Source organism: Oncorhynchus nerka, linkage group LG11 (assembly GCF_034236695.1).
Source record: "Oncorhynchus nerka isolate Pitt River linkage group LG11, Oner_Uvic_2.0, whole genome shotgun sequence".
In the NCBI taxonomy this organism is placed as follows: Eukaryota; Metazoa; Chordata; class Actinopteri; order Salmoniformes; family Salmonidae; genus Oncorhynchus; species Oncorhynchus nerka.
The window spans coordinates 12,428,512-12,450,336 of record NC_088406.1 but is presented as its reverse complement, the minus strand read 5'-3'; the positions used below and the strand labels follow the sequence as shown (position 1 = coordinate 12,450,336).

Below are 21,825 nucleotides of genomic sequence, written 5' to 3'. Positions count from 1 at the left end.
CCCTTCCCCTTCCTTCCCTTCCCTTCCCTATAACCCTTCCCTTTCCTTCCCCCTTCCCCCTTCCCCTTTCCCTATAACCCTTCCCTTCCCTATAACCTTCCCCCCTTCCTATAACCCTTCCCCTATAACCTTCCCCTTCCCTTCCTTCCTTCCTTCCCTTCCTATAACCCTTCCCCTTCCCCTTCCCCCTTCCCCCCCTATAACCCTTCCCTTCCCTTCCCTATACCTTCCCCTTCCTTCCCCCCCCTTCCTATAACCCTTCCCCTTCCCTTCCCCCCTTCCCCCCTTCCCTTCCTATAACCCTTCCCCTTCCCTTCCTTCCCTATAACCTTCCCTTCCCTATAAACCCCTTCCCTATAACCCTTCCTTCCCCCTATAACCCCTTCCCTATAACCCTTCCTTCCTTCCCTTCCCTTCCCCCTTCCCCCCTTCTTCCCTTCCTATAACCCCCTTCCCTATAACCCTTCCCCCTTCCCCTTCCCCCTTCCCTATAACCCCCCTTCCCCCTATAACCCTTCCCTATAACCCTTCCCTTCCCTATAACCCTTCCCCTTCCCCCTTCCTTCCCTATAACCCTTCCCTTTCCTTTCCCTTCCCCCTTCTCCTATTCCCTTCCCCTTCCCCCTTCCCCCTTCCCTATAACCCTTCTCCCTTCCCCTTCCCCCTTCCCCCTATAACCCTTCCCCTTCCCTATAACCCTTCCCCCTTCCCCCTTCCCCCTTCCCTATAACCCTTCCTTCCTTCCCCCTTCCCCTTCCCTATAACCTTCCTTCCCTTTCCCCTTCCCTATAACCCTTCCCCTTCCCTATAACCCTTCCCCTTCCTATAACCCTTCCCCTTCCCCTATAACCCTTCCCTATAACCCTTCCCCTTCCCTATAACCCTTCCCCTTCCCTATAACCTATTCCCCTTCCCTATAACCCTTCCCCTTCCCTATAACTCTCCCCCTATAACCCCCTTCCCCCTTCCCCTCCCTCCCCTTCCCTATAACCCTTCCCCTTCCCTATAACCCTTCACCCTTCCCCTCCCTCCCCCTATAACCCTTCCCCTTCCCTATAACCCTTCCCCTTCCTATAACCCTTCCCTATAGCCTTCCACCTTCCCCTTCCCTATAACCCTACCCATTTCCCTTTCCTTCCCTATAACCCTCCCCCTTCCCCCTTCCCCCTTCCCCTTCCCTTCCCTTCCCCCCCTTCCTTCCCTATAACCCTTCCCCCCCTTCCCCTTCCCTATAACTTCCTTCCTTCCCTATAACCCTTCCCCCTTCCCCTTCCTTCCCCCTTCCTTCCTATAACCCTTCCCTATAACCCTTCCCCCCTTCTTTCCCTTCCTATAACCCTTCCTTCCTATAACCCTTCCCCTTCCTTCCCCTTCCCTATAACCCTTCCCCTTCCTATAACCCTTCCCCTTCCCTATAACCCTTCCCCTATAACCCTTCCCCTTCCCTTCCTATAACCCTTCCCTTCCCTTCCTTCCTATAACCCTTCTCCCTTCCCCCTATAACCCTTCCTTTCCTTCCCTATAACCCTTCCCCTTCCCCTAACCCTTCCCCCTTCCCTTCCTTCCTATAACCCTTCCTTCCTTCCCCTTCCCTATAACCTTCCTATAACCCCTTCCCCCTTCCCTATAACCCTTCCCCTTCCCTATAACCCTTCCCCTTCCCTATAACCCTTCCTTTCCCTATAACCCTTCTTAACCCTTTCCCCTTCCCTATAACCTTCCTTCCCTTCCCTTCCCTATAACCCTTCCCCTTCCCCTATAACCCTTCCCCTTCCCTATAACCCTTCCCCCCCCTATAACCCTTCCTTCCTATAACCCTTCCCTTCCCTATAACCCTTCCCCTTCCCCTTCCCCCTAACCCTTCCCTTTCCTATAACCCTTCCTTCCCCTTTCCCCTTCCCTATAACCCTTCCCTTCCCCCTTCCTATAACCCTTCCCTTAACCCTTCCCTTCCCTATAACCCTTCCCCTTCCCCCTTCCCTTCCCCTTCCCTATAACCCTTCCCCTTCCTATAACCCTTCCCTTCCCTTCCCTATAACCCTTCCCCTTCCCTATAACCCTTCCCCTTCCCTATAACCCTTCCCCCTATCCCCCTTCCCTATAACCCTTCCCCCTTCCCTATAACCCTTCCTTCCTATAACCCTTCCCCTTCCCTATAACCCTTCCCTATAACCCTTCCCTTCCCTATAACCCTTTCCCTTCCCTATAACCCTTCCCCCCCCTTCCCCCTTCCCTATAACCCTTCCCTACCCTATAACACTTCCTTTCCCTATAACCCTTCCCCTTCCCCCTTCCTATAACCCTCCCCCTTCCCTATAACCCTTCCCCTTCCCCCTTCCCTATAACCCTTCCCCTTCCCCCTTCCCCCTTCCCTATAACCCTTCCCCACTGATTAAACCAATAGGATTGACAACATCAGCTACCCTCCATCTTATACCATGTTGCATCATGATTCCAATGGTTAGCGGAAACACACACACGCGCATGCGCACACGCACACGAACAGGTAGCTTTGTACAGGTACATCTCTTTGACTCTCCCGGGTTTCCTTCCCTTTTTCTCTCTTTAAGTCTCGCCCTTCTTCTGTCTGTCTCTCTCAGACACATGTACACCCAGTGGAGTCGCAGATAGGCCCCTCAGCAGGCAGACCCCATGGTGTGTGTGTGTTATAAATATGTCTCAATTTACAAATAGAAAGATTAAAGTTAAACAATGCTACTTAATATAAAGTTTACATACCCTACATTACTCATCTCATATGTATATACTGTACTCTATATCATCTACTGCATCTTTATGTAATACATGTATCACTAGCCACTTTAACTTCTTATGGCTGCAGGGACAGTATTGAGTAGCTTGGAAAAAGGTGCCCATTGTAAACGGCCAGCTCCTCAGTCTCAGTTGCTAATATATGCATATTATTATTAGTATTGGATAGAAAACACTCTAAAGTTTCCAAAACTGTCAAAATATTGTCTGTGAGTATAACAGAACTGATATTGCAGGCGAAACCCTGAGGAAAATCAAAACAGGAAGTGGCTTTTATTTTGAAAACTCCATGTTCCATAGCCTCCCTTTGTTGGATTTAAAGGGATATGAACCAGATTCCTTTTCCTATCGCTTCCTCAAGGTGTCAACAGTCTTCAGACATAGTTTCAGGCTTTTATTTTGAAAAATGAGCCAGACCGATAACATCGCGTCAAGTGGTCACATGAGTTTTGCTCCGCAACAGAATTCGGACAGCCATTTCCTTTCCCTCTCCTTCTGTGAAAGACATTTGCGGTTGATATATTATCGATTATATATTTTTAAAACAACCTGAGGATTGATTATAAAAAACGTTTGACATGGTTCTGTGGACATTATGGAAACTATTTGGAATTTCCGTCTGGGTTGTTATGACCGCTCTTTCCTGTGGATTTCTGAACATAACGCGACAAACAAATGGAGGTATTTTGGATACAAAAATATTCTTTATGGAACAAACGGAACATTTGTTGTGTAACTGGGAGTCTCGTGAAAGAAAACACCCGAAGATCATCAAAGGTAAACGATTATTTTGATTGCTTTTCTGATTTTCGTGACCAAGCTTCCTGATGCTAAGTGTACATTATGCTATGCTATCGATAAATTTACACAAACGCTTGGACTGCTTTCGCTGAAAAGCATCATTTCCCTTTACACTTGTGTGTATAAGGTAGTAGTTTTGGAATTTTTAGGTTAGATTACTCGTTGGTTATTACTGCATTGTTGGAACTAGAAGCACAAGCATTTCGCTACACTCGCATTAACATCTGCTAACCATGTGTATGTGTCAAATACATTTGACTTGATTTGATTTGACTTGATTTGAAGTTTATCGTTCAGTGTGTACCCTGTCAAGCATCCATAAGAAAGACGTTCCAGTTAAATTTGGAAAGAAAAACAAAGATCATAAAAAAATATTCTCCAATACCAGACATACTATAATACAATCTAATAATTTAAAGTTTTACGTTACAGAGTACATACTACGGTATAATATTATCCCAGGTTCCTGGTCTGAGGCTTGTCTGAAGAGCCAGTAGAATACTATCCCCAGGTTCCTGGTCTGAAGAGCCAGTAGAATACTATCCCCAGGTTCCTGGTCTGAAGAGCCAGTAGAATACTATCCCCTAAGAGCGTCTGCTAAATGACTTAAATGTAAATGTAAATGTTCCTGGTCTGAAGAGCCAGTATAATACTATCCCCAGGTTCCTGGTCTGAAGAGCCAGTAGAATACTATCCCCAGGTTCCTGGTCTGAAGAGCCAGTATAATACTATCCCCAGGTTCCTGGTCTGAGGCTTGTCTGAAGAGCCAGTATAATACCATCCCTCCCTCTATCACTCTATCCCTCATTCCTTCCCTCCCTTTTCCTATTTCACTACCTCCCTCATCAACCCTTTATATCCCACGCTTGTGCTGGACCATTCCCTCATCGCTCTCTCCTGCTCCCTCCATCCCTCTCCCTTATTCTCTCCTGCTCCCTCCATCCCTCTCCCTCATCGCTCTCTCCTGCTCCCTCCATCCCTCTCCCTCATCGCTCTCTCCTGCTCCCTCCATCCCTCTCCCTTATTCTCTCCTGCTCCCTCCATCCCTCTCCCTTATTCTCTCCTGCTCCCTCCATCCCTCTCCCTCATCGCTCTCTCCTGCTCCCTCCATCCCTCTCCCTTATTCTCTCCTGCTCCCTCCATCCCTCTCCCTCATCGCTCTCTCCTGCTCCCTCCATCCCTCTCCCTCAACGCTCTCTCCTGCTCCCTCCATCCCTCTCCCTTATTCTCTCCTAATCCCTCCATCCCTCTCCCTCATCGCTCTCTCCTGCTCCCTCCACCCCTCTCCCTTATTCTTTCCTGCTCCCTCCATCCCTCTGCCTTATTCTTTCCTGCTCCCTTGTCTGAAGAGCCAGTAGAATACTATCCCCAGGTTCCCTCTCCTTAATTCTCTCCTGCTCTCTCCCTCTCTCTCTCTCGCACTCTCCCTCATTTTCTCATGCTCTCTTCCTCTCCCTCATTTTCTCTCTCTTCTTCTCCCTCCCTCATTCTGTCCCTCCCTGTTTCATTCTCTCCTTTCCTCTCCCTCTCCCTCATTCTATCCCTCCCTGTTTCATTCTCTCCTGCTCCCTCCCTCTCCCTCTCTCATTCTCTCCCTCCCTCATTCTCTCCTGCTCCCCCCCTCTCTCATTCTCTCCCTCCCTCCCTCATTCTCTCCTGCTCCCTCCCCCTCCCTCAATCATTCTCTCCCTCTCCCACTCATTCTCTTTACAACCTCTCTTCTCTCTCTCGAGCCGGTCTTTCTCCATGTCCCTTCCTATCCTCTCTCAATCTCTCCCCACGTTCCTCCCTCATCAAGCTTGGCAAGATTTTGTGCCCTCTATCCTCTGCCAAATCTGAGAGACAAACTCAATTCCCGTATCGTCACTCACTGGATTGTGGGAATGAGGAGGAATGGCAATTATCCTTTTCAACATGATTGGCAACCACTCTACTGGGCCCACACACTCACACACACAAACACACAGGATGGATTGCCACTCTAACTCTCCCACACCCTGAGTTTTCAGCAGTTGATCACTGTGATGCCTATCAACAGGCCTTGCATAAACCCTACTGTTCCCCAAATACACAACTACCATGGAGAAGAACCAGCAGGAATGTCGGATGAGGTTTCGTAATGATGGAGTTTGTTTACAGAGTATTTTTCACGCACGCACGCACGCACACACACACACACACACACACACACACACACACACACACACACACACACACACACACACACACACACACACACACACACAGGTGGTAGTGATATGTAGAGGATTGTCCACTAAGTGGAGAAGGGATAGTGTTGCTGCTATCCACTAGGACAACCCACTGAGTGACAACAGACAGAAAAGGCCATTTTCTAGACATCTTTCAACTCAGCAAAACAACCTCCAAGCAATCACCCTATAGCTTAACAGATAACCCATCATTGTTCCTACAGAATATAATATAAAAAAATATTATATAATAAAATAAACAGAAGAGACAAAAATATTATAAAATATAATGGAATAAAATAGAATAGAATAAAATCAAATATAATTAAATATAATATAGACTCAAATAGAATAGAATAGAACAGCAGCCATGAAAACAGTAAAACAAACATAAGTAATTGCCAACTTCTCATCATGATTCTGAGATCAATAAGTTCCACAAATGTTGTTTAGCTTTCTTATTCTCTCTTTCTCTCTTTTTTATTTTTTAGGATCCCACGTTGAGAGCAGTTGCATACCGCTCAGTGCTGGGACGGGTGAGTCATGTACAAGAATACCTCAAGAGGGGGAGGGAAAGGGGGAGAGAGAGGGAGGTAGGCTAGGGGGACACCAATAAGCATGGGAATCCGCCCTCACACACCATGAGAGGCAAGGGGAAGGAACTGATCACACCCCTCTGTTCCTCTTATACCCACACAATCTCTCTCTTCCTCTCCCTCTCCCTATATCCCCTCGATCTTTATCCCCTGTCTCATCTCCCTGTCCCCTCTATCTATATCCCCTCCATCTGCCTATATCCCCTCTCTCTCATCTCTTTCTACCCTCTATCTATATCCCCCTCTCCCTCTCCCTACCTAAATCCCCTCTCTCTCTCTCATCTCCCCCTCCCCTCTACCTATATCCCCTCTCTCTCTCATCTCCCCTCCCCTCTACCTAAATCCCTCTCTCTCTCATCTCCCCCTCCCCTCTACCTATATCCCTCTCTCTCATCTCCCTCTCCCCTCTACCTATATCCCCTCTCTCTCATCTCCCCCTCCCCTCTACCTATATCCCCTCTCTCTCATCTCCCTCTCCCTCTACCTATATCCCCTCTCTCTCATCTCCCTCTCCCTCTACCTATATCCCTCTCTCTCATCTCCCTCTCCCCTCTACCTATATCCCTTCTCTCTCATCTCCCTCTCCCCTCTACCTATATCCCTCTCTCATCTCCCTCTCCCCTCTACCTATATCCTTCTCTCTCATCTCCCTCTCCCCTCTACCTATATCCCCTCTCTCTCATCTCCCTCTCCCCTCTACCTATATTCCCTCTCTCTCATCTCCCTCTCCCCTCTACCTATATCCCTTCTCTCTCATCTCCCTCTCCCCTCTACCTATATCCCTTCTCTCTCATCTCCCTCTCCCCTCTACCTATATCCCTTCTCTCTCATCTCCCTCTCCCCTCTACCTATATCCCTTCTCTCTCATCTCCCTCTCCCCTCTACCTATATCCCTTCTCTCTCATCTCCCTCTCCCCTCTACCTATATCCCTCTCTCATCTCCCTCTCCCTCTACCTATATCCTCCTCTCTCTCTCTACCCGTATCCCTCTCTCTCATCTCCCCTCTCTCTACCAATATCCCCTGTCCCTCCAACCACCTCTCTCTACCAATATCCCCTCTCTTGGCTCCCTCTCTCTCTACCAATATCCCCCTCTTGCCTCCCTCTCTCTCTACCTATACCCCCTCTCTCTCTCGCTCAGTCCCCCTCCCTGGTCTCTCACCTCCATCTCTCTCCCCCTCCATGGTCTCTCCCTCTCCCTGGTCTCTCCCCTCACTCTCTCCCTCACTGCCCCTCCCATGTTTCTCTCTTCCCTAGCCTCTCTCCCTCCCATGTTTCTCTCTTCCCTAGCCTCTCTCCCTCACTCTCCCTCCCATGTCTCTCTCTTCCCTGGCCTCTCTGCCTCCCATGTTTCTCTCTTCCCTAGCCTCTCTCCCTCCCATGTTTCTCTCTTCCCTAGCATCTCTCCCTCCCATGTTTCTCTCTTCCCTAGCCTCTCTCCCTCACTCTCCCTCCCATGTTTCTCTCTTCCCTAGCCTCTCTCCCTCACTCTCCCTCCCATGTTTCTCTCTTCCCTAGCCTCTCTCCCTCACTCTCCCTCCCATGTTTCTCTCTTCCCTAGCCTCTCTCCCTCACTCTCACTCCCATGTTTCTCTCTTCCCTAGCCTCTCTCCCTCCCATGTTTCTCTCTTCCCTAGCCTCTCTCCCTCACTCTCCCTCCCATGTTTCTCTCTTCCCTAGCCTCTCTCCCTCCCATGTTTCTCTCTTCCCTAGCCTCTCTCCCTCACTCTCCCTCCCATGTTTCTCTCTTCCCTAGCCTCTCTCCCTCCCATGTTTCTCTCTTCCCTAGCCTCTCTCCCTCCCATGTTTCTCTCTTCCCTAGCCTCTCTGACTCACTCTCCCTCCTATGTTTCTCTCTTCCCTAGCCTCTCTGTAATAATGTTCCATAGCTGACACTGAGCTGGGGTTGTGGTAGTGATAATGAACGGTATAGGCCTCTGGGACTGTTCTTATTTAACAGGAGTGGACTGGCATATATGGCAGAGTTCTCTGCAATCCTTTATACTCAGTCAGTGTTTTCCTCTAACGGGCTAAAGCAGTGGTCACCCTCCGTCGTCCAGGCGTTCTGAATACTGATCCAAGAGGATGCTAAACAGCTTCCACCATTTTATCACAAACTTCATGTAGAGCTGCGACTTTGAAGTGAGCATAGAGTAAATTGAAGAAAGAGTAAATTAAAAGAAGAAATAATGGTGTCTACATTTAACTCCTTGTTTATTAATAATAATAATAATAATATATAAAAGAGGAAATAACCAGCCGCGTCACTGACAGTGGTAATATGATGATTAATGCATGTTGATTTCCGTTTACGGCGACCGTGAGGTAGTCAAGGTGATCAGTTTAGCATTCAATTTCTTTACGAAAATATGCCTCTTACATGGGAAAGAACTTGACACTAATGTCAAGCAATAAGTGGAACGTAATGTTGGCAACTGCATGTTATGACAAATAGTAGATTTAGAAATAAAGTAGCTGACGTGAGTAGCTGACGACTCGACTAAAGTGAGTTTAGAGACACGACTAACAGAAATTTGCACTGAGAAAATGTCTAAACATATGAAGCACATATCTGATGACGTCAAAAAAAATCCTAATGGATACGATTGAACTGCGTAAATACGTGGGGGAGGCCCGGAACTGGGTTTTCCATTGGAGCCCTCTCTGACTGGAGAGGTAAATGAATGGTTCCAGCGCTGTAGGAGCTGTATCCACTACGCTTTGTTTCGGGACAAACTGGATCACTAAGAATTCCAATGCGGTAATTGTTTGCCAGCCGAGGATTATAGGCTTGAGGTGGCTTCCTTGATCATGCAGGTTGCCAGCCTACATAGGAAACTGGGGAAAACTCAGAGTGGAATGTTGACCTTTTCTATGCTGGACGGCATTCGCACATGTTAGATGAATCTCCGCCTTTGTCGTTTGTCATTATCCGACTGGCCGGTGTTGCCCGGAATTCGTCCTGCCTCTCCTCCCCCATCTGATAGCGCAGTCAAAGGAGCACAGCAAGAGAAGCATGGCAATCACAGAAAAACACATCTGTTATGGCTTTACACCCCCTGCTATAAATTGGATAAAGAGTTACCGGTCTAATAGAACACAGAGGGTGTTCTTTAATGGAAGCCTCTCCAAAATAACCCAGGTAGAATCAGGAATTCCCCAGGGCAGCTGTCTAAGCCCCTTGCTTTTTTCAATCTTTACTAACGACATGTCACTGGCTTTGGGTAAAGCCAGTGTGTCTATGTATGTGTCACGACTTCTGCCGAAGTCGTTGCCTCTCCTTGTTCGGGCGGTGCTCGGCGTTCGACGTCACCGGTCTTCTAGCCATCATTGATCCTTTTTTCATTTTCCATTGGTTTTGTCTTGTCTTCCCACACACCTGTTTTCAATCCCATTCATTACCTGTTGTGTATTTAACCCTCTGTTTCCCCTCATGTCTTTGTCAGAGATTGATTTGTTGTCTGTGTAGTGTGCTTGTTTGTATAGGTGCGCGTCGGGTCTTCGTACCCATGTTTTGTTTGTTTGTAAATTTATTGTTATGGAGCATACTCGTGGAACTTTATTAAAAGATTCCATATTTAAACTACATTTGACTCTCCTGCGCCTGACTTCCCTGCCACCTATTTCACCTATGCGTGACAGAATGTGGATGACTTAACACTATACACGTCAGCTACTACAGCAACTGAAATGACTGCAACACTTAACAAAGAGCTGCAGTTAGTTTCAGAGTGGGTGGCAAGGAATAAGTTAGTCCTAAATATTTCTAAAACTAAAAGCATTGTATTTTGGACAAATCATTCACTAAACCCTAAACCTCAACTAAATTGTGTAATAAATCATGTGGAATTGAGCAAGTTGAGGTGACTAAACTTCCTGTAGTAACCCTGGATTGTAAACTGCCATGGTCAAAACATATTGATACCACAGTAACTAAAATGGGGAGAAATGTGTCAATAATTAAAGCGTCGCTCTACCTTCTTAACAGCTCTATCAACAAGGCAGGTCCTACAGATCCTAGTTTCTACCTTCTTAACAGCTCTATCAACAAGGCAGATCCTACAGGCCCTAGTTTCTACCTTCTTAACAGCTCTATCAACAAGGCAGGTCCTACAGATCCTAGTTTCTACCTTCTTAACAGCTCTATCAACAAGGCAGATCCTACAGGCCCTAGTTTCTACCTTCTTAACAGCACTATCAACAAGGCAGGTCCTACAGGCCCTAGTTTCTACCTTCTTAACAGCACTATCAACAAGGCAGGTCCTACAGGCCCTAGTTTTGTCACACATGGACAACTGTTCAGTTGTGTGGTCAAGTGGCACAAAGAGGGACTTAGGAAAATTGCTATTGGCTCAGAACAGAGCAGCCCGGCTGGCCCTTGGATGTACACAGAGAGCTAACATTAATAATATATATGGCAATTTCTCCTGGCTCAAAGTGGAGGAAATATTGACTTCATAACTACTTGTATTTGTGAGAGGTGTTAATATGTTGAATGCACTGAGCTGTCTGTTTGAACTACTGGCACACAGCTCGGACACCCATGCATACCCCACAAGACATGCCACAAGAGGTCTCTTCACAGTCCCCAAGTCCAGAACAGACGAAGGGAGGCGCACAGTATGACATAGAGCCATGACTACATGGAACTCTATTCCACATCAAGTAACTATATAAGCAGTACATTTCGATTTAAAAAAACAGTAATTCAAAATTCAAAAAGGCACTCGCACATCTTTGCAATCTTTTTTTGCAGGTGCGTAGTAACAGCTGAACAAGACGAAGGAAAACGGAAACCGCACATTGCTCTTGATAGTATCACTGCTCTTGATAGTATCACTGCTCTTGATAGTATCACTGCTCTTGATAGTATCACTGATCTTTAATAAGCTTACGCATCGGCCTCACGGCCTTCGTCAGAGCTTTCGGCGAAGCTTTGATACTCAGTGATACTATCAAGAGCAGTGTGCGGTTTCCTTATTCTTTCATCTGATTTAAAAAAACAGCAAAAAATACACCTTATGGAACAGCGGGGACTGTGAAGCAACACAAACGTACTCACAGACACATGCATTCACACACTATAACATGTGCACTATACACACACGTACACATGCATTCACACACTATAACATACGCACTATACACACACATCCACATGGATTTTGTGTTGTAAATACAGTATGTGGAGTTTGAGTAGAGTCCTGAGGGCAGACAGTGTATTGTGAAATCTGTTCTGAATGTATTGTAATGTTTTTAAAATTGTATAACTGCCTTACTTTGCTGGACCCGAGCAAGAGTAGCTGCTGCCTTGGCAGGAACTAATAGGGATCCATAATAAACCCCAGGAAGAGTAGCCGCTGCCTTGGCAGGAACTAATAGGGATCCATAATAAACCCCAGGAAGAGTAGCTGCTGCCTTGGCAGGAACTAATAGGGATCCATAATAAACCCCAGGAAGAGTAGCCGCTGCCTTGGCAGGAACTAATAGGGATCCATAATAAACCCCAGGAAGAGTAGCTGCTGCTTTGGCAGGAACTAATAGGGATCCATAATAAATACAGACACATCGAACATGCGGCCCGAGAGGGGACACAAGCAGGAAACCAAGGGACATCATCGAACTAAAGGGACAAAGATAAAGTTCTGCGACTGGCCATCCAAGCTAAAAAAAGTTCGGAGTCGGACGTATGAGAGCCATCGGCTCTACATCAACGCCGCCATGAACAGAGACTTCTACAAGAAATGCAAATAATTCAAACCAATAAAGGAAAAGCTATGGGAAAAACAAATCCCATCCTCTTTGGTGTACCCCACACAACTAAGAGTCAAATGGAAGGAAAGAGACATCACACTGAAATCAACTTCCCGATTCCTGGATAACCTGGACAAGGAGAACGGTGGACATGGCAAGGAATGAAATGTAGCCTGTAGAACAGCCTCTCAACAGGCGATGTGCGACAAATAGGGCACTGGACTATTGAACTGTTTAGGCTACTGAAACGAGGTGAACAATGGAATATTGAACTGTTTAGGCTACTGAAACGAGGTGAACAATGGAATATTGAACTGTTTAGGCTACTGAAATGAGGTGAACGATGGACTATTACACCTCACCACATCAAAGACACAAAAGAGAAAAGGTCTTTGTTGTTAATTAATATATTGGTAGGCTATAATCATGATACATTTGTTTAAGTTATGAACTGACAAGTGAACAAGACAACATGATGATTGGTATGATCTGGACAATTGGTTTTGAATGCTCCCCAGACGATAGGCTATAAAATCCCTATACATTTTTATTTTGTCTGAATTAACGGGGAAATTGATTCAGTGCCTTCATAAAGTATTCATACAAATGGAAAGAAAGAAACTAAAAGGAACCCAATTACATTATGCTGTGGTCCTGTGCCAAACTGACACATTATGCTGTGTTCCTGTGCCAAACTGACACATTTATGCTGTTGTCTTGTGCCAAACTGACACATTATGCTGTGTTCCTGTGCCAAACTGACACATTTATGCTGTGGTCCTGTGCCAAATTGACACATTATGCTGTTGTCTTGTGCCAAACTGACACATTATGCTGTGGTCCTGTGCCAAACTGACACATTTATGCTGTGGTCCTGTGCCAAACTGACACATTATGCTGTGATCCTGTGCCAAACTGACACATTTATGCTGTGGTCCTGTGCCAAACTGACACATTATGCTGTTGTCCTGTGCCAAACTGACACATTATGCTGTGGTCCTGTGCCAAACTGACACATTATGCTGTGGTCCTGTGCCAAACTGACACACTATGCTGTGGTCCTGTGCCAATCCGACACATTACGCTGTTGTCCTGTGCCAAACTGACACATTATGCTGTGGTCCTGTGCCAAACGGACACATTATGCTGTTGTCCTGTGCCAAACTGACACATTATGCTGTGGTCCTGTGCCAATCCGACTGACACTATGCTGTGGTCCTGTGCCAAACTGACACATTATGCTGTGGTCCTGTGCCAATCCGACACATTACGCTGTTGTCCTGTGCCAAACTGACACATTATGCTGTTGTCCTGTGCCAAACTGACACATTATGCTGTTGTCCTGTGCCAAACTGACACATTATGCTGTGTTCCTGTGCCAAACTGACACATTTATGCTGTGGTCCTGTGCCAAACTGACACATTATGCTGTGGTCCTGTGCCAAACTGACACATTATGCTGTTGTCCTGTGCCAAACTGACACATTTATGCTGTGATCCTGTGCCAAACTGACACATTATGCTGTGGTCCTGTGCCAAACTGACACATTATGCTGTCGTTCTGTGCCAAATGGACACATTATGCTGTGGTCCTGTGCCAAACTGACACATTTATGCTGTGGTCCTGTGCCAAACTGACACATTATGCTGTGGAAGGTGTGGAAAGCTCTTCAAGACTTACCTATCTGAGATAGCAGCCAAAGGTGATTCTAACATGTACTCAGGGGTGTGACTACTTACGTAAATGAGATATTTCTATATTGTGTGTAGATGGTTGACATTTGATTTTTATGTAATAACTTTTTTAATAAGTCAAGGGATATGAATACATAGGAAATGTATATGTGTATTGAAAAAGGAGGCTACTGTGTTTTTTTCTTCAGTGTTCACACAGGTGTGGGCATGTTGTGGTGTGTATCGGGTGGTTGTGGTGTGTATCGGGTGGTTGTGGTGTGTATCGGGTGGTTGTGGTGTGTATCGGGTGGTTGTGGTGTGTATCGGGTGGTTGTGGTGTGTATCGGGTGGTTGTGGTGTGTATCGGGTGGTTGTGGTGTGTATCGGGTGGTTGTGGTGTGTATCGGGTGGTTGTGGTGTGTATCGGTTGTGGTGTGTATCGGGTGGTTGTGGTGTGTATCGGGTGGTTGTGGTGTGTATCGGGTGGTTGTGGTGTGTATCGGGTGGTTGTGGTGTGTTGTGGTGTGTATCGGGTGGTTGTGGTGTGTATCGGTGGTTGTGGTGTGTATTGGTGGTTGTGGTGTGTATCGGGTGGTTGTGGTGTGTATCGGGTGGTTGTGGTGTGTATCGGGTGGTTGTGGTGTGTATCGGGTGGTTGTGGTGTGTATCGGGTGGTTGTGGTGTGTATTGTGGTGTAGTTGTGGTGTGTATCGGTGGTTGTGGTGTGTATCGGGTGGTTGTGGTGTGTATCGGGTGGTTGTGGTGTGTATCGGTGGTTGTGGTGTGTATCGGGTGGTTGTGGTGTGTATCGGGTTGGTTGTGGTGTTGTATCGGGTGGTTGTGGTGTGTATCGGGTGGTTGTGGTGTGTTCGGGTGGTTGTGGTGTGTATCGGGTGGTTGTGGTGTGTATCGGGTGGTTGTGGTGTGTTTCGGGTGGTTGTGGTGTGTTTCGGTGGTTGTGGTGTGTATCGGGTGGTTGTGGTGTGTGGTTCGGGTGGTTGTGGTGTGTATCGGGTGGTTGTGGTGTGTTTCGGGTGGTTGTGGTGTGTATCTGTGGTTGTGGTGTGTATCGGGTGGTTGTGGTGTGTATCGGGGTGGTTGTGGTGTGTATCGGGTAGTTATGGTGTGTATCGGTGGTTGTGGTGTGTATCGGGTGGTTGTGGTGTGTATCGGGGTGGTTGTGGTGTGTGTGTATCGGGTGGTTGTGGTGTGTATCGGGGTTGTGTTGTGGTGTGTATCGGGTGGTTGTGGTGTGTATCGGGTGGTTGTGGTGTGTATCGGGTGGTTGTGGTGTGTATCGGGTGGTTATGGTGTGTATCGGGTGGTTGTGGTGTGTATCGGTTGGTTGTGGTGTGTATCAGGTGGTTGCGGTGTGTGGTGTGTATCGGGTAGTTGTGGTGTGTATCGGGTGGTTGTGGTGTGTATCGGGGTTGGTTGTGGTGTGTATCGGGTGGTTGTGGTGTGTATCGGGTGGTTGTGGTGTGTATCGGGTGGTTGTGGTGTGTATCGGGTGGTTGTGGTGTGTATCGTGTGGTTGTGGTGTGTATCGGGTGGTTGTGGTGTGTATCGGGTGGTTGTGGTGTGTATCGGGTTGGTTGTGGTGTGTGGTGTGTATCGGGTCGGGTGGTTGTGGTGTGTATCGGGGTTGTGGTGTGTATCGGGTGGTTGTGGTGTGTATCGGGTGGTTGTGGTGTGTATCGGGTGGTTGTGGTGTGTTTCGGGTGGTTGTGGTGTGTATCGGGTGGTTGTGGTGTGTATCGGGTGGTTGTGGTGTGTTTCGGGTGGTTGTGGTGTGTGTTTCGGGTGGTTGTGGTGTGTATCGGGTGGTTGTGGTGTGTTTCGGGTGGTTGTGGTGTGTATCGGGTGGTTGTGGTGTGTTTCGGGTGGTTGTGGTGTGTACTGTGTAGTTGTGGTGTGTATCGGGTGGTTGTGGTGTGTATCGGTGGTTGTGGTGTGTATCGGGTAGTTATGGTGTGTATCGGTGGTGGTTGTGGTGTGTATCGGGTGGTTGTGGTGTGTATCGAATATCGGGTGGTTGTGGTGTGTATCGGGTGGTTGTGGTGTGTATCGGGTGGTTGTGGTGTGTGGGTGGTTGTGGTGTGTATCGGGTGGTTGTGGTGTGTATCGGGTGGTTGTGGTGTGTATCGGGTAGTTATGGTGTGTATCGGGTGGTTGTGGTGTGTATCGGTTGGTTGTGGTGTGTATCAGGTGGTTGTGGTGTGTATCGGGTAGTTGTGGTGTGTATCGGGTGGTTGTGGTGTGTATCGGGTGGTTGTGGTGTGTATCGGTGGTTGTGGTGTGTATCGGGTGGTTGCGGTGTGTATCGGTTGGTTGTGGTGTGTATCAGGTGGTTGTGGTGTGTATCGGGTAGTTATGGTGTGTATCGGGTGGTTGTGGTGTGTATCGGGTAGTTATGGTGTGTATCGGGTAGTTATGGTGTGTATCGGGTGGTTGTGGTGTGTATCGGGTGGTTGTGGTGTGTATCGGGTGGTTGTGGTGTGTATCGGTTGGTTGTGGTGTGTATCAGGTGGTTGCGGTGTGTATCGGGTAGTTATGGTGTGTATCGGGTGGTTGTGGTGTGTATCGGGTAGTTATGGTGTGTATCGGGTGGTTGTGGTGTGTATCGGGTGGTTGTGGTGTGTATCGGGTGGTTGTGGTGTGTATCGGGTGGTTGTGGTGTGTATCGGGTGGTTGTGGTGTGTATCGGGTGGTTGCGGTGTGTATCGGTTGGTTGTGGTGTGTATCAGGTGGTTGCGGTGTGTATCGGGTAGTTATGGTGTGTATCGGGTAGTTGCGGTGTGTATCGGGTGGTTGTGGTGTGTATCGGGTGGTTGTGGTGTGTATCGGGTGGTTGTGGTGTGTATTGTGTAGTTGTGGTGTGTATCGGGTGGTTGTGGTGTGTATTGTGTAGTTGTGGTGTGTATCGGGTGGTTGTGGTGTGTTTCGGGTGGTTGTGGTGTGTACTGTGTAGTTGTGGTGTGTATCGGGTGGTTGTGGTGTGTATCGGGTGGTTGTGGTGTGTGGTGTGTATCGGGTGGTTGTGGTGTGTATCGGGTGGTTGTGGTGTGTATCGGGTGGTTGTGGTGTGTATTGTGTAGTTGTGGTGTGTATCGGGTGGTTGTGGTGTGTACTGTGTAGTTGTGGTGTGTATCGGGTGGTTGTGGTGTGTATTGTGTAGTTGTGGTGTGTATTGGGTGGTTGTGGTGTGTATCGGGTGGTTGTGGTTTGTATTGTTGTAGTTGTGGTGTGTATCGGGTGGTTGTGGTGTGTATTGTGTAGTTGTGGTGTGTATTGTGTAGTTGTGGTGTGTATCGGGGTGGTTGTGGTGTGTATTGTGTAGTTGTGGTGTGTATTGGGTGGTTGTGGTGTGTATCGGGTGGTTGTGGTGTGTATTGTGTAGTTGTGGTGTGTACTGTGTAGTTGTGGTGTGTATTGGGTGGTTGTGGTGTGTGTGTATTGTGTAGTTGTGGTGTGTATTGTGTGTTGTGGTGTGTATCGGGTGGTTGTGGTGTGTATTGTGTAGTTGTGGTGTGTATTGGGTTGTGGTGTGTATCGGGTGGTTGTGGTGTGTATTGTGTAGTTGTGGTGTGTATCGGGTGGTTGTGGTGTGTATCGGGTGGTTGTGGTGTGTATTGTGTAGTTATGGTGTGTATTGTGTAGTTGTGGTGTGTATCGGGTGGTTGTGGTGTGTATCGGTTGGTTGTGGTGTGTATCAGGTGGTTGTGTGTATCGGGTAGTTATGGTGTGTATCGGGGTAGTTGCGGTGTGTATCGGGTGGTTTGTGGTGTGTATCGGGTGGTTGTGGTGTGTATCGGGTGGTTGTGGTGTGTATTGTGTTGTGGTGTGTATCGGGTGGTTGTGGTGTGTATTGTGTAGTTGTGGTGTGTATCGGGTGGTTGTGGTGTGTTTCGGGTGGTTGTGGTGTGTACTGTGTAGTTGTGGTGTGTATCGGGTGGTTGTGGTGTGTATCGGGTGGTTGTGGTGTGTGGTGTGTATCGGTTGTGGTTGTGGTGTGTATCGGGTGGTTGTGGTGTGTATCGGGTGGTTGTGGTGTGTATTGTGGTGTGTAGTTGTGGTGTGTATCGGGTGGTTGTGGTGTGTACTGTGTAGTTGTGGTGTGTATCGGGTGGTTGTGGTGTGTATTGTGTAGTTGTGGTGTGTATTGGGTGGTTGTGGTGTGTATCGGGTGGTTGTGGTTTGTATTGTGTAGTTGTGGTGTGTATCGGGTGGTTGTGGTGTGTATTGTGTAGTTGTGGTGTGTATTGTGTAGTTGTGGTGTGTATCGGGTGGTTGTGGTGTGTATTGTGTAGTTGTGGTGTGTATTGGGTGGTTGTGGTGTGTATCGGGTGGTTGTGGTGTGTATTGTGTAGTTGTGGTGTGTACTGTGTAGTTGTGGTGTGTATTGGGTGGTTGTGGTGTGTATTGTGTAGTTGTGGTGTGTATTGTGTAGTTGTGGTGTGTATCGGGTGGTTGTGGTGTGTATTGTGTAGTTGTGGTGTGTATTGTGTAGTTGTGGTGTGTATCGGGTGGTTGTGGTGTGTATTGTGTAGTTGTGGTGTGTATCGGGTGGTTGTGGTGTGTATTGTGTAGTTGTGGTGTTTCTGTTTGTTTGTGTTTATAAATAATAAAAAATATCAGAGGAAAGGAGGTACAGAATATTAATCAGAAGTTTGGACTCTGACAGCGGTGGTAGGAGACTCAGAAAGGTTGGCTGGCACAGAACAGAGGTGTGTGTGTGTGTGTGTCTGCGTGCATGGCTCTGAGGGGAAGATTAACAGAGAGACAGTTGAAGAGGTATTGGTTGCTCCAGTGTTTCTAGGTCAGTCTAAATGGTTAGTAGTCATGTAATAATGCCCCTGGCAGGAAGTAGACCTACAGTCCCACTAGTCCCACCACAGATAGTCACATTGTGCAATTACACCTCTTTCCCCCAAATCATTGCTATGAAAAAGAAAAAGATTAGGCTAATCTAATCCAGCCCACACCATTCTACTCATGTGTTGCATGGACCATAAAGGCTTTAATGGCTCTAAATGTAAATGAACATTGTGTTGTGCCTGTGCTGTGGTCTGGCTTTTGACTGACTGGTGAAGGTCATGTAAAGGTCATGTGTTGAGCTAGTGTTACTGTGACAGACCACCCATGTCTCTAAATCAGCCTCCCATTGTTCTCCTAGTTTCTCAGAAACACACACACACACACACACACACACACACACACACACACACACACACACACACACACACACACACACACACCTTTGCTATCCTGCTGCACCTATCAATCAAAACATGCACACCCTTCATGGTGCTTATGATGGCCCAATAAATGAAAAGGATCAGAGAGAGATATCAGTTAAATATGACTGTACCATCAGGAACAGAGAGATATCAGTTAAATATGACAGTACCATCAGGAACAGAGAGATATCAGTTAAATATGACAGTACCATCAGGAACAGAGAGATATCAGTTAAATATGACTGTACAACACATCACACTCAAACTATCTGTGCACTGTTACGTACACACACACACACACACACACACACACACACACACACACACATATATATATATATGTATATATACACAGTATGTGTGTGTATGTTAATATATAGAGACATGTTTATGTTACTCAACTGCCTTGCATTATGTCTGTGTACAGCGAAGCCCTCAACCTTTAGAAACGCAATGTGTTCACTTTCAGAAAACATGGTTGTCAGTTCAGTGCAAGCATCTTTCCTTCCTTCCTTCCTTCCTTCCTTCCTTCCTTCCTTCCTTCCTTCCTTCCTTCCTTCCTTCCTTCCTTCCTTCCTTCCTTCCGGAGTCTAATCAACCTTGTCTGTTCTCGCCTTTGTCTTGTACCATTACAGACTGAATCACAGTTAACTGCCATGCAGGGAGTTAGGGAGAGATTGAGAGGGGATGAGAAGGAGAGGAGAAGGAAGATTTCCAGACTGAATGGTGGGAATGGGCCTCAATGGGATTCCCTCTCTTTCTCTTCCCTTCTCTCCATCTCTTCTGCTTAATTCATGTCTTCCTCCTCTTTGTGCTGTTCTCCATGTGAAGGGACTCCGATGGATGAGGGATTCACTGCCACTTAAAAGACAATGTCCTTGACCAGATAATGTCAGCTGTGTTTGATGATGCTGTGTTTGATAATGCTGTGTTTGATGATGCTGTATTTGATGATGCTGTGTTTGATGATGCTGTGTTTGATGATGCTGTGTTTGATGATGCTGTATTTGATGATGCTGTGTTTGATGATGCTGTATTTGATGATGCTGTGTTTGATGATGCTGTGTTTGATGATGCTGTGTTTGATGATGCTGTGTTTGATGATGCTGTGTTTGATGATGCTGTGTTTGATGATGCTGTGTTTGATAACAGTATATTTTCTGCAACTGATGTATTTCTCATTTTGTCACAATGACAACCACACGTCCACCCCTGAGATGTCCACCCCTGAGATGTCCACCCCTGAGATGTCCACCCCTGAGATGTCCACCCCTGAGATGTCCACTCCTGAGATGTCCACTCCTGAGATGTCCACCCCTGAGATGTCCACCCCTGAGATGTCCACCCCTGAGATGTCCACCCTGAGATGTCCACCCCTGAGATGTCCACCCCTGAGATGTCCACCCCTGAGATGTCCACCCCTGAGATGTCCACCTCTGAGATGTCCACCCCTGAGATGTCCACCCCTGAGATGTCCACTCCTGAGATGTCCACTCCTGAGATGTCCACTCCTGAGATGTCCACTCTGAGACCGGTGTTAAAACAGCAGCATTACCACATGACTGAGATAGATAAAAGAAAGCCTTTGGCTTGCACAGTGTGTGTGCGTGTGTGTGTGTGTGTGTGTGTGTGTGTGTGTGTGTGTGTGTGTGTGTGTGTGTGTGTGTGTGTGTGTGTGTGTGTGTGTGTGTGTGTGTGTGTGTGCGTGTGTGCGTGTGTGTGTGTGACAGTGCAAGGTTGAACAGAGGTCATCTAGGGGAGTCAGTATAGCACCTGGGTATGAAACTGGACTATCCAAACTTCTCCCCCCCCCCCCCCCCACAAAAAACTGCATGCTGCTCATTGGCAGTGAGCTCTTTAACAGACCACATGTCCCAGTCACTCTCCCTGTCACTCACCTGTACAGCATGCCTGTCTTTTGAGCCACAGAATCCCCCCTTGCAAGGCCACACATCTTCAGATACCAGTGGGTCTCCATCTCTCTAATCAGTGCTGCCTTGCTTCTGTGTGGTGCTGCAGCCTGCTGGCCTGGGGTGGAACTGCGTCTATCCTTACTGCCATCCTGAGCGTTACAGTGGCCTCTGCTCCCGCTCAGCGACGCTACAGACTGTTTTCTGTGTCCTGGGGGGCCGTTGTGACCTCCCACCCCTCCTCCACTGCTGCGGGCTGCAAGCATGACTTCACCTCTCACACACCCCGATCCAGAGAAGGGTGAAAAGGGCAGAGTTCAGAGGGTAAGGGTGTTTTAGGTTTCAGAGCTCTCGGTCTATTGAATAACTGGTCAGTCCAGCTCCTGTAGCTTCAGGGTAGATAAATACTCCCTCTGTCTAACAGGTGGACTCACTGTCTTTTGACTCTCTCCCTCAATGTATAGTCGATCAGTCATTCGCCATAGTCTTCTTCTCTCTTGAAGTCTGTCAGATCTCTTTCTTTCTCCTCTCTCTCTTTCGCCTCTCTTATAGCCTCCTCCTATCTTCAGTCTGAAACTGGATCCTGAGCTCATCGTCTCGTCACTGGCCAGGGAGCATGACATGCCAGGGTGTCGCTAACACACGCACACACACACACACACACGCACACACGCACACACACACACACACACACACACACACACACACACACACACACACACACACACACACACACACACACACACACACACACACACACACACACACACACACACACACACACACACGTCTATAAGAGCTTGAGAGTTAAGCCAGTAAACAGTATATATTTACATAATACAGTACCAGTCATAAGTTTGGACACACC

At 47.5% G+C, this 21,825-nt stretch overlaps 1 protein-coding gene across 1 annotated transcript in view; it reads right to left on the bottom strand.

Annotated features, from left to right (window-relative positions):
- The window catches only part of LOC115124049 (voltage-gated potassium channel subunit beta-1), a 322,712-nt gene extending 301,219 nt beyond the window's left edge, over positions 1-21,493 (bottom strand). The window contains exon 1 of the mRNA XM_065024229.1: positions 20,946-21,493. Within this exon, the coding sequence (XP_064880301.1) occupies positions 20,946-21,223 (278 nt within the window). The 5' untranslated portion in view covers positions 21,224-21,493. The remainder of the gene's footprint in view (positions 1-20,945) is intronic.
- Between the last annotated feature and the right edge of the window lie 332 nt (positions 21,494-21,825).